At 50.7% G+C, this 12,561-nt stretch overlaps 2 protein-coding genes across 8 annotated transcripts in view; one reads left to right on the forward strand and one right to left on the reverse strand.

Annotated features, from left to right (window-relative positions):
• The window catches only part of Fam210b (family with sequence similarity 210 member B), a 13,200-nt gene continuing 639 nt past the window's right edge, over positions 1–12,561 (forward strand). The window contains exons 1-4 of one of the 5 annotated variants that reach the window (XM_034493649.2): positions 1–271; positions 5,752–5,924; positions 6,699–6,957; positions 7,629–9,865. In XM_034493649.2, coding sequence (XP_034349540.1) covers positions 86–271; positions 5,752–5,924; positions 6,699–6,915 — 576 coding nt within the window. In that variant the 5' untranslated portion in view covers positions 1–85 and the 3' untranslated portion in view covers positions 6,916–6,957; positions 7,629–9,865. Of the gene's footprint in view, positions 272–706; positions 938–5,751; positions 5,925–6,698; positions 6,958–7,628; positions 9,866–12,561 lie in introns of those variants that run through there. The other 4 variants (XM_034493647.2, XM_034493648.2, XM_076930319.1 and 1 more) reach the window with 4 other exon arrangements.
• Positions 10,354–12,561, reverse strand: part of Aurka (aurora kinase A) — a 15,157-nt gene continuing 12,949 nt past the window's right edge. For 2 of the 3 annotated variants that reach the window (XM_034493646.2, XM_076930317.1), the window contains exons 8-9: positions 11,275–11,449; positions 10,354–11,189 (exon numbers count right to left, since the gene is read on the reverse strand). In XM_034493646.2, coding sequence (XP_034349537.1) covers positions 11,004–11,189; positions 11,275–11,449 — 361 coding nt within the window. In that variant the 3' untranslated portion in view covers positions 10,354–11,003. The remainder of the gene's footprint in view (positions 11,190–11,274; positions 11,450–12,561) is intronic. The other variant, XM_034493645.2, reaches the window with a different exon arrangement.

The following is a 12,561-nucleotide window of genomic DNA, read 5'->3' on the forward strand; positions in this document are numbered from 1 at the left end:
GAGCTCGAGGCCCCGGGCCCGCCCACCGCGCTGTTTTGGGGCCGGTTCCCGAGTGGGCACACCGGAGCAGCGCTAGCGGCGCGCCATGGCCCGGGTGCTGGCGCTGCTTGGCCCGGCGGGAAGAGTGGGTGCCCGACTGCGGCCCTCCGCCCCTTGGCTCCTGGGAACTGCTACCTCCTGTGCTCCACCGCTCTGGGCCTTGGCCTTGTCCCGCCCGGGTCCGGACGCCCGGCTGCTGCGCACGGCCCGCGGGGACTGTCTCAGCCGCCAGGTAAGGCTCCCCACACCCACTCGGACCCTGATCCCCAAGTAACCGAGCTCCGTGCCAGGGCCAGCCCTAATGGACGGTTTTTACATTGCACCTGCCCGAAACGGGTCACCTCCGAGGGTCCCTGAGTTCTCAGATCCCTAGAATCCGAGAAAAATCTCTTTCGATTAGCAGTTGGAGAAACTGAGGCTGGGAGTGGTATGGTGCGCTGCCCAAGGTCACGGAGTCGAATTGGAGCCCCAATTTCGAAAGCCAGGACAGTGTCATTACCGAGCCGATCGCAAGGGGCCTGAACGCGATAGGAACTTCCAAGCCGGCCCCTAGAGTTGTTTCTTTTGAAGTTCAGTTCAGGCCTGGGCACTGGGCCCAGGAGGCGGCTTCGCAGGGTGCCGGTATATCTAACGCTTCCCGGTGCTCGTTGCTCCACCCTTTTTATCTAGCTGGAAGAGCAGGCTCAGGGCAGGCAGTCAGTCCACCCCGTTTTGTTGTGATTACTTTCCCTGGATGCTAAGAGTGAAAAGTAGCTTCTACTCAGACAGCAGCGCGTCTCAAGTAGGACTCTTGAAAATAGTATTTTTGAGATCAGAAGCGTCAAGGTCTGGAGGAGGCTGGAAGACCACCATCATGAATCGGGCAGTTCTGAGTACTGTCTGCTCCTGTGGCTTTTCAGTAAGTAGTCAAGGGGATTGGTCCCTTTCCTTGGGTGCCTCGCACAAACATGGATGGACTTCCTTCCCTTCTCTCCTGCCTGGCAGACAGGACATTGGCCTCAGCTTTGCTCCTGAGCACAAGGCAACATGCTCAGATCATACCATGCTTCCTGGTGATTCTTCAAGGCACAGCATAGCTTCCCTCTCCTCCAGAAAGTCTTCCCTGAATACCAGCAGTGTGCCAGCCCTCCCCCCCCCCCCCACCCTGATACTGTCTGTTCTCTTGCACTAAGATCTTTACTGCCTTCACAATCTGGTATAACCTCTCACCTTGTTGGCAGCCTAACCCTAACCCTAACCCTAACCCTAACCGACACTCTGCCTTGACAGGTGTGTGTTTACTGCAAGGATAAGTCTGGTCTCAGGCTCTTGGGATCTGTGCTTGCTGAGTCAATCACTTTGATCAGATGCTATCCCTTTTCCATGTCTGTAAAATGAGGTGTTACTAAGTCATTTCCCAGAGGGTGAATGTGATAGGAGATAGCATACTAAGCTGGCATCTGGTACATCATGCCGACAACAGCGACTCCTGTCATCAGAGCCCAGGAGCCGACCTTGTACTTCTGCTGCTTGATATATAGAATCAGAGTGGGATCAGAACCTAACAGAAGGTTAGAACAAAGACACTCCTTAAGAAGCCAGCTGTGGGGGAAGGGCCTGCCCTGGGCCCCAGTCCAGCATCCTACTCCATCTCCAACCTGGCTGCCTTCACTGGGAGGCCAGCTGGGGTCTCCAAATGTTCTAGACAGTAAATCAAGTGTCTGAGTGACATGCCGACCTCGTGCCTACAGCAAGGACTGCATTGTGCCGGAGAGGGGGAGATAAACCACACAAGAAGCCTGCCCTTTCACATCTCATGGTTCAGGGTCACATAGACCAAGTGAGTGGAGGCCACTTGTGACCCTGGGGCCGGGGTGGGGGTGGGGTGGGGGAGCTCATTTGCAAGTGAGTTGCTGGCTTCCCTTATCTAAGGAGCAGCTCCCTCCTGACTCACTCCTTGCTTGTCTTGGTGTGTCCCCTCCTTAGTATTATTTCACTGTTCATTCTCCTCTGCTCCCTAAAGTCAGAGTCTCCTTTGAGGCCTGTCTGTCTGGTTTGTTGCACTGTCCCCTGCTCTGGAACACTCTGATCCAGAGAAGATACAGAAGGCAAAGTGCCGGGTCTGGGATTGGGTTGTGCTGCCTTTGGCTATGTGCTCAACCCCCCTGGGCTTTGCAGATCCTCTTCTGTTCATGGGGATGTTGTGAGGACTGCACGAGCTAAGATTTCCGTGGCATTTGGAACACTGCCTGGTCCAACGTCAGCACATACGGTGCTTATCAAATGAATGGGGAGCAAGTGCCGCCACACAGCCCCTTTTCTAATACGGCTGCCTCTGGTTGTTTTGAAACAAGGTCTCCTGTATTCCAACCAGGCTGGCCTTCAAGTCGATAAGCTTGAACTTCTGACACTCCTGCCTCCACCTCCAAAGCTCTGGGGACTATAGGTTTTATACGGCCAAGCTGGGCTTACGACTGTGCTGGAAATGAAAGCTGTGCACATGCTAGACACTCTCCCACCAAGATGCATCCCCACCTGAGCACTGTGAGGTCAGTGTGTCAGTGTCACACTCAGGGCAGTCGAGAGCCCTTGCAGCAGTACTTCGTGGGGGAAAGAGTGTCTGCCAATGCCCCATTGCTTGCAAGCCAGTCGCATGAATCTCTTTGCTTTGGCTTCTTTAAACCCCTCTAGGACTTGGAAGAAAAGTGCATGGTCCTTCATGTCCTGCAAAAGCAGCCATTCCTTACAGGAGAGACTTTTCCAGAATGTTCTGGTTCTGGAGAACAGAAAGAAAAGCTGCCACTGCTTTCTTTTATTGGCCAGCCCTTGCCACTCTCTCCTCCTTGAGGCATGCACTCCCCTACTGAAATGCTTACAGGGGCCCTGGTTCTTTCTGATAAGTAATCCCCTCCCCTGGGCTGCAGATGGGGCCCGGTGAGCTGATATCTGCAGACCCTCCCAGTGCCTGCACCTCTGTTAGACCAGTGTCAGTCAAAAGCCCATTGACACTTGGCCCAGACAATCTCAGTTATGGCCCAGTCTCCACGCCCCAGAACAGCCACAACTGTCTCTGCTGAGGCCCCCTTTGTCTCATACCCTCAGGTTTGGCAAAAGGCCTTCTGGCCCAGAAAAGAGACTAGAAAGGCAGCCAGACTTCCAACTAGAAAATAAACAGCAGCTTCTACCAGGCTGGAAGAGCAAACATTAGGGCCAGACATTTGTTTGTTTTAGAGAGGGGAGTAGGCTGGAGAGATGGTCTGATGATTTAGAGTCCTGGCTGCTCTTACAGAGGACCTGGGTTCAATTCTCATCACCCACAGGACAGCTCACACCTGTCTGTAACTCCAGTTCCAGGGGATTTGAGCCCTTCTGGTGCATAGATATACATACATGCAAACACCCATACACATAAAATAAATGTTAAAATTAGAGTGGGGAGCCTTGAAAAGCCCAAGGGAGGTACTGTTTGAAGGCTACCGTGGAGGGACTCTCGAAGGAGGTGACATTTCCATTTCCATCCCACATGTGGGACGGACACATACACAGTCTATTTCTATAGCACATCCTGTGTTAGCTGGGCCAGCACAGAGGTCAGGTGAGCCGGGGCTTTCTTCTCTAAGCTTAGTGATTACTTTTCAGGCACCTCCAGAAATGATGACAAGGCCCAGTCCTCAGGCCTTTTCCCAGATCTTCAAAGATCATCCCAGATCATCCAAGGTGGGCTCAGAGGCAGAGGTACAAACAGAAGAAGCCTCCGGCTGCTCACCGCTCAGCAGCCCCGGAAAGGAGCATTTGTGCACCTGGAGCTGGCGAGGGACACGGGAGGGGAGTGAGGACCCAGAGCTGGAGCAGGTGGCTGTGAGGATAAGCCTGTGGTCCCCTGCATGGGACACAGCTGGCTGTGTAGCTGCAGCTGGTGGATTTGGCCATTTCCTCTCAGTAGAGGAGTCCTGTCCCATCCTGGGGATCCTGGGTTGCCCATTTCTTGCCCTTGCAGAGTTGCTCAGCTGCAAAATCAGGGAGTAATCTGCCCAACTGCAGGATCAATAACCGGAGGTGACATCAAGAGCCAAAGACTCAAAAAAATTCCATTGGTCAAAAGCATTCTCTTGCGGAGGTGTATTTTGTCTATTCCAAGTGTGGCTGGGATCTTGGTTGTCCCAAACTTTGTAGACTCACAGGGTTCCCGTGTGACCAGCAAGATGGCTTGACGGGTACAATTCTTGCCTTACATACCTGGCAACCCTAAACCCAAGTCCTGGATCCCACTGTGTGGTTTAAATGAGGATGTCCCCATAGGCTCAGGCATTTGAACACTTGGTCTCCGTTGATGGCACTCTTCGTGGAGTTGCAGCCTTTCAGTGGGCGTGGCCTTTGGGTTTGTGGTCCCGGCCCACTTCCAGTTTGTTCTAGCTTCCTGATAGGGTCTCTAAGCTTCCCGCTCCCACCCACCAGGATGGACTCATCTGTCTGGAACCGTGGGCCAAAGTGAACTCTTTCACAGCTTGCTATTGACCACGGTGTTTTATCACAGCAGCAGAAAAGCAAATAGGCAGACACAAAGGTGGGGGAAGAGAATCCACTCTACAAAGTCGTCCTTTAACTCCGCGTATATACCGTGACGCGATGCCTGTGCGCACGTGTACACACACACACACACACACACACAAAGATTGCTACAGCGTAGCTAATTTCTTCCCACACCCTGATCAGTATTTTGCCTAGGAATCGGCCTGCGCTACGGTGTTTCCTGTCTCAGCGAAGGCGCATGGCTTTTGGCACTCCGTCCTGTTCCAGCCCTCCTCCCCGCTCGCTCGGGTAGTGCGAACCAGGAGTTATATGCTCAGTCCACAGACTTGGATGGTCTGAACTGTCACATTAGCCACTTTTCTCATTTCTGTGACCAAATATAGTGCAAAAACAACATCAGGAAGGGTTCATCGAGGCCCAGGCTTTGAGACTATTCCATCTTGGTGATGTCATGGCGGGGGTGGGGGGATATCAACACTGGTGCTTAGCTCACTTTCTTCATATTCAGCACCAGAACCCTGCCCAGGGAATGGTGCCTCCTACATTCGTGGTGGACCTTCCCTCCCCCTTGGAAGTACTCTTACAGACCTACCCCGAGGCATCTCCTAAACTTACCCCAATCAAGTATCACGCTTCCAGCCTTGATAACAAGCCTGTGTCACTCCCCTGGTGCTCAGCACATTTATTAGGTCCTTTGCTAGAGGTCAGAAGTCCAAACCTTGCCTCACTGGGCTAAAGTCAAGGTGACAGCAGGGGACAGTTTGCTTCCTGAGGTTCCAGGGCAGAATCCCCCTTCTGCCTTTTGCAGCTTCTAACAGCCTCCCGCCCCACCCCTGGCCACACCCACATATCAGTAAGCCAGCAGTACAGCATCTTCAGACACCTGCTGACACCTCCTCCCCTTGGATTCCAATTCCTGCCCACTCCTTTCTGTCTAAAGACCCTTATATGTTTTCACTGGGCCCACCCAGTAAAATCCAAGTTAGGATTCCCATCCCAACATCCATGGCCAGAGTCCATCTGCCAAGTCTTGCGCTAGGAGATGACCTGGACATCTCCCGGGCCACTGTTCTGCTGACCTAGCCTGGCTTAGTGGGAGTGGTGGTAACTGACATCTGAGTAGGTAGGCAGGGGTGCACAGATCAGATAAGGGTAAAAGCCAGTGGCAGCTACCAACCTAACCTTCCTTTGGTCTGTGAACAGGAGCCCAACAGAACCACTGAGCCAAGAAGCGGTGCTGACAGCGGCACAGAGAAAAAGCTAAGCAAGTCGCAGCAGCTGAAGAAGGTTTTCCAAGAATACGGGGCCGTGGGCGTGTCAGTGCACGTTGGGATCTCACTGGTCTCCTTGGGGATATTTTACACAGTTGTTTCCAGGTACAGTTTTCATAGGTGTTCATTATTGTTTGTGGTTGTGTTTGGGAAGTTGAGACTGTAAGTTCCAGGGCAGCCTGGGCTTCAACATGAGGTATATCTACAAGTAATAGAAGGGAGGGAGGGGGAAGGGGGGATGCTGGGGGTGCAGCCCAGTTGGTAGAATCACTTGCATTCACAAAGCCCTGAGTGCCAGCATCAGCTACACCTGTAATCCCAGCATTCAGAAGGCGGAGGCAGGAGGACGGGTCATCCATCCGTGGTAACACAGAATCTGAGCCAGCTTGGGCTCCGTGAGACCCTGTCTCAAAAGCATTTTTTTTTGTTGTTGTTGTTGTTTTAGTTTGTTTGTTTTTCTGCTATAAGCTAAGCTAATATGTGGATGAATTCTGTTATCGTTATTGGTTTGGTTTTTGGCTGGGAGTTTTTGTCTCATTTTCGAAAACCATCTCCTCACCCAGTTCCTTGTATTATTATGTATTTTTAAAATATAGTTCACCTGGGTCAGTGAGATGGCTTGGCAGGTTAAGTGCTTGCTGCACAAGCCTGACTGCCTGGGTTTCAGCACTAGAACCCACAGTGGAAGGAACTGACTCCTGACCTCTGACCTCTCTGTTGCCCTCTGACCTCCACGAGTGCATTGCCCACACTCACATAAGTTTTTTTTAAGGGGGGGGGGGGCGGAGGAATACTGTTAACCTAGACAAATCAGTTTCTTCCTTTAATCCCTGCTGTAATGTTTTCTTTGTCTCTTTCTCCCCCCAACCTCACCCCCAGTGGCATAGACATGTCTGCAATCCTGATTAAGCTTGGCTTTCAAGAGTCACTGGTACAGTCGAAAATGGCAGCAGGCACCAGCACGTTTGTGGTGGCCTATGCCATCCACAAGCTGTTTGCACCCGTGAGGATCAGCATCACCTTGGTCTCCGTGCCCTTCATCGTCAGATACTTCCGCAGCATTGGGTTCTTTAAACCTCCAGCCACCAAGCCGTGAGGCCAGCTTCTTCTGAGCTGCAGGATTCGGGTCGCTTGCAAGGTGGTTTTCTTTTTTGGTGGGGGGAAGGGAGGGGCAGAGGCTGATTGCTAGGTCCCGTTCCCTAGGGGTTAGTTTTACTTTTACCAGCAAACATCTGGTGTTTTAATTTACTTTTTTTTAAAAAAAATGCTGTTCCTCATGCGTGTGACTTAAAATGTCACCAAGGCATCAAAATGAGTTGACAGCGAGGCCTGGTGGCACAGGCCAGTAGAGCCAGCTGCTCTGGAGCCGGAGGCAGGAGGATCTCAAATTCAAGCCTGCTTGAGCTACTTAGTTTAGGGTCAGCTTATCAATTTATAAAGCTGTGTCTTGGTCACCAGTGAAGAGAGGGCTGAGGCCATCACTCATAAAGCCCCACCTGGCACAGAAGATGGCCTAAATTCAGTCCCCAGCACAAAATGAGACTGCCTACAAATTGTTCCTCTAGACCAGTTGGGTAGAAGTGCTGTCTGCAAAGTCCCTCTGGGGGCTAACCTTTGCTCAGGTTCTTAAAAAGCAGTGGTTAATTTGCTGGCTTTTCAAACCCTGCCTGCCCTGATTTGCCTCTGGCAGCAGCCTGCAGTTTAATATGCAGTATTCAGCAGACAGCTGCCAGCACTACAATTAATGAGGGGAAAATTAACAATCCATAACCACGATCCACATTAACATCAAGCCCTTGACATTCACAGCACTTGCTTTGGGGAGAGCGGGCCGAGAGCTTCTCACGGGCGTCATCTACTGCAGAGCATCTTGGAGGCTGCATGGGATAGGGCTCTATGTCTGAAATGCCACTGGTACTGGGCAGCATTGTTTGTAAAATCCAGAAATGCTGCCCAGTTGTAATGTCATCACTGGGCTCCTGATGCCCCTATTCTGGGGACCTCAGAAGCAAAAAGCATCCTGGCTTTCTTAGACAATCCACTTAGCTCTCTGAAACTTGAGGCATTCCAAACCTGATATGTTTACAATGTACCAATGAAGTTTTTTAATTGAATTAATCAGATGCATAAAATATTTGTACCACTTTCCGGGGGGGGGGGGGGGAAGGAAAATATTGCTCGTTCTAACTGTAAAGAAACCAAGAAATAATACAAGCTAGGGAGAAGAGAGATGTCTTAATTAGGGTTCTATTGCTGTGATGAAAAACCACAACCAAACTCACAATTCCATATAACAGTTCAGCAGAAACAGGGAGGGCAGGGACCTGGAGGCAGGAGCTGCCGCAGAGACCATGGAGGAGGGCCGCTTACTGGCTTGCTCATCACGGCTTGCTCATCATGGCTTGCCCAGCCTGCTTTCTTACAGAATTCAGGACCACCAGCTCATGAGTGGCAGTGGTTCTCAACTTGTGGGTTGCAACTCCTTTGTCAAACCTTTATCTCAATTCAAAACAGTAGCAAAATTAATTACGAAGTAGCAATAAGAATAATTTTATGGCTGGGGTCACCACAACATGGGGAACTATAAAGGGTCGCAGCATCAGGAAGGTTGAGAACCTCGGGTGTAGAGGCAGGTTAGAATAGATATTCAAGCAGAGACTCAAACTGAGGCTTCCTCCTCCAGGAAGCCAGGAGCAGTCAGAGGAGGAATTGGCTCCATCACTCAAGCCTCCCCTCTGAGCAGACTGACGTGGGGGCACTTGTTCTGTCAGATCCAAAGGAAACTCCATTCCCTCAAGGAAGCCCAAATATCCAGAAACCGATTCACCTGGACTATTGGATTCCTGGTGGTTAGATAAAGACAGCATTCCTCGGGAACTTGTGAAACTGGTTCTCTCTACAAAATGGAGTCATTTCTGTTACTTCTGGTAGAAAGGACATATGGCTCCCCCAGTAATATATACCTGTGGCACCTAACAACGTATCAAAGGGCATGCTGGTATCACAAGAACCTGATACACATTCCAGTGTCCCTAGCCCTTCTCATCCCCTCCTACCCTAAACTGCCCCCAGCTCACAGGCTTCCCTTCCCCCAGCTACTCGTGATTATAACCCAGCTGTTCTCTGGCCTCTTGTGCTCTAGTCTCTACCCTGTGCTAGTCTCCCTTCTCACAGGTACCCCTGGCCATGTTCAGTCTACTCTCTGAACTCTTCCAGATGCTTCTGGCTGTTCTCTATCTATAATAAGAAACCCCCCCACCCCAGCCCCCGAAACCATACCATGTCGCTCTATAGTTCTCCCCTGGGGAGCTAGTGTTGGAACTTCCAAGTCTGCTCGGCTGCACAGTGGAAAGGACATTTTTTCTTGCTCACAGTTCCTTTTAAGTTACACTGACAGCCAGAAGACAAAGGAGACAACTGTTAACTGGTAGAGTGCATTTCACAGAGCTTGGGCTGACAGTCTGAGCCCACGGTTACCTGAGTCAGCTGTCACAGTTAACGCTTAAAGGAGTTTTTGTGAAACAAATTCTCCACTCGTGACATCTCTGAAGTGGGATTGTCTCATTTTTCAGCCCACTGCCGAAAAGTTTTCCTGATTTCTAATCAGGATGCATTACAGAAACGAATTCCAAGGACATCCACAGAGCTGAGCCCCAGGCCAGTGACGGGATGGGCCCTCTCCAGTGTTTCAACGGCCATGTTAGCTTCAGGCCCTGGCTCCTCACCCCAGCGGCTCTCCCTTCCAGTTCCTAAGCATCGCCTATGCAAAGAAAACACATTGAACGCAGCAATAAAGCTGGGCCAGAGCTAACCCTGCGCTCAGGCCTGAGCCCAGCAGCCGGACGCGGGCAGCTCAGGCCGAGCAACTGAAGCACCATATAAACCAGCAAGACATGGAGATCTGCTTCTACCTATGCTAGCGTTAAGTGGAACTGGAGCAAGCAAACTATTTTAAGATGGAAGTCAATTGTGTGTCTCTAGTTTTTTAAGCAGACCAAGTGAATGGCTTAGAGTCTGTGAAGCAAATAAAAATCTTTGTACAAGTATGTGGTCTGTCATCTGGCAGGAAGAGTGTCATGGGAATGTGGCAGTCACCTACACATAAGGACAATCACAGACTAGCATGAGCTGTAGGAGGCAGTGTCCCCTGCTCAGCTTGCTTCCCTGTCTTACGTCTCACCTAACTGCAGCTTGGGTAGACAGACTAGTGATGTTGCTCCTTCAACAAAGTCAGGTAGTTTAGCACAGGACCAGGGACCAAAGGCCTCTTGCCTCAAGAGGATGGCTTCTGTAGTTCCACTCAGGCATGTTCTCAAGTTCCTGATGGTGGTCCAGTGGACATGACATTTTACCCTGGCCACTGCATTACAGTCTTCTGACATCTAGTGTCCCAAGTTGGCCATGTTTCTCTAATTCCAAGTTCCCCCTCTGGTTGATGGACAGATGGCACTGGCAGTTATAAACTGTTAGCAGCATACCCAGCAGGCCAGAAAACCACCACAGCTGCTCATGGCTAGCTGCCAGAGAAGAGATGCTCAAATGATTACCCATGCACTCCAGGTAGATATGATACATATAGTTATATATTTAACAAGTTTGCATACATGACAGAACTCCAACATAAAACATAGCCTTTAACATCCAGAGCCACCTGAGTCAGGTCCCAAGACAGAGGTCGGGCACAGGCTCCATAACAGTGGTTGAAGATCCGAATCCCACGTGGGCTTCAGAAGGCTGAAAACAAGAGGCCCTGAATGGGTGTCACTTAAAAACAATGTCTATACAAACCTTTATTTTGACACTTAAAAGATAACATATCCATTCAAACAGTTTCCCCAGGCCTGGTGACCCAATAAGTTACACACACACTCTGGCACTTAAAGGCTACAACGCAGGTGATCCCTGCTAACTTGCCCACAGTGAGACCCCCACAAGGACACCTTGGGGCATAGGCCAGGGATGGGGGTGAAGGGGGGAAGAGCTACAGTGGAACCTTCCCTCCAGATTACTAAATCAGGAAAAGCAGCATGGTTCTTGGGGGCTGGGCAACAGGTGGTGTTTCCTGGATGTAAGGCCAAGGACGAGTTGCTCAGCAAGGCACCCTGAGGGCAGCGCCACTTCCATGGGGCGAGGCTTCAGTGGGTCGTTTCTCACAGTTGCACAGTGCCCATGGCTCCAGATTCCCTAAGATGATTGGCTGGTTGGCTCTTTGCTTTTGTGGCCAGTTGGAGGTTTGGAGGAATTAGCTTTGATCCAAGGGTGTTCAAGGACTTCTGCTAGTGTTAGCCTTTGGCTTGCATTGTGTTTTAACAGTCTTGAAATGAGGTCCCTGGCCCCCTCCGTCACAAAGTCAGGGAATCTGAATTCAACCTGCAGAACAAATGATAAATCGTGGGTCAGAGGTGAACACAAATAAACACCAGCCCTTGGCAGAAGCCTGACAGCAGCAGCTTACCCGAGATATCCTTCTGTATGTCTCCTCATAAGTCTGTGCCTCAAAAGGAGGTACCCCCACTAGGAACTCATAGCAGAGAACACCGAGGCTCCAGAGGTCCACCTTCTCATCATGCATACGGCCTTCAATCATCTCTGGGGGCAGGTAGTCCAGGGTGCCGCACAGTGTGGTTCTCCTGAAACAGACACACTTACTATGTGGTGATGTGACATGAGTGCTCCCTATGGCAGGCCAGTGCTCTCAGACAGGTGCCCACCTAAATGGTCAGAGGGAAGCATGTAAGATCACACACTAGCCACCAACCTTCCCCCAGACCCGTCCAATTCCAGAACCTCTTAGGAACTCCAGGGAAACAGTGACTCCTCTCATCCCAGTAATATCATAGAGGCTGAGACAGGACAGTGACTTCTGGAGGCCAGTCTGGGCTTTGAAGCAAGATGACATCTCAGAAAGCAATGACAAAGTTGCTCTACAGTGCTTGCTCTGTAACTGCATCTCGGGGTTCCGCATGGGCTCTCCGTGATGGAACACCACCATTTTAGGCTTGGTTTATTGACTCACACCTATAATTCCAACATCTGGTAGGATGAGGCAGGAGGATTGCCAGAGGTTCAAAGCCAACCTGGGCTATAGTATGAGATTATTTCATTTACAGGGGGATAGAAAGAAAAGTCTTGGAAAGGGAAGAGTCTACAAAATGAAAGAGGTAGCCATGTACTTTATAGGAATTCACTGGGTTCTTCAGTACTTTGGTTGTTTTGGTTTCGGGATCTAAAGATTTTATTTTTCTTTTGCGAGGTATGGGTATTTTGCCTGCATGTCTACCTGTGAGCATGGATGCTTAGTGTCCAAAGAGGCCAGAAAAAGAGTGTCAGATCTGGAACTGGAGTTACAGATGGTTGTGTGCCACCATGAGGGTGCTGAAAACCGAATCCAGACCCTCTGCAAAAGCCCCCAGTGCTCGAAACAGCTGAGCCGTCTCTCTAGCCTCCTTTTCTTTTCAAGTGCCTTGCTATGCAGCCCAGACCCTACTCCAAGCAGGTATTCTCTGGCCCCAGCCCTCTAGCTGCTGCTGGGCTCACAGGCGTAGCCGCCACACCTGACTAAGTACTGTGTGCTTACCAGACTAACCCTGAACTCGGGATCCTTCCCTCTCAGCCTCTCAGGTGCTGGGATTAAAGGATGCACCAGCACCCAGGGCTTGGTTATGTTTCCCTCTTACCTTCCACAGAGGTGTGTGTGTGCCTATGGCTGCTTCTACTTAAAGAGTACTGATTGTAAAGCAGC

The sequence above is a fragment of the Arvicanthis niloticus genome, chromosome 2 (assembly GCF_011762505.2).
Source record: "Arvicanthis niloticus isolate mArvNil1 chromosome 2, mArvNil1.pat.X, whole genome shotgun sequence".
Taxonomy (NCBI): domain Eukaryota; kingdom Metazoa; phylum Chordata; class Mammalia; order Rodentia; family Muridae; genus Arvicanthis; species Arvicanthis niloticus.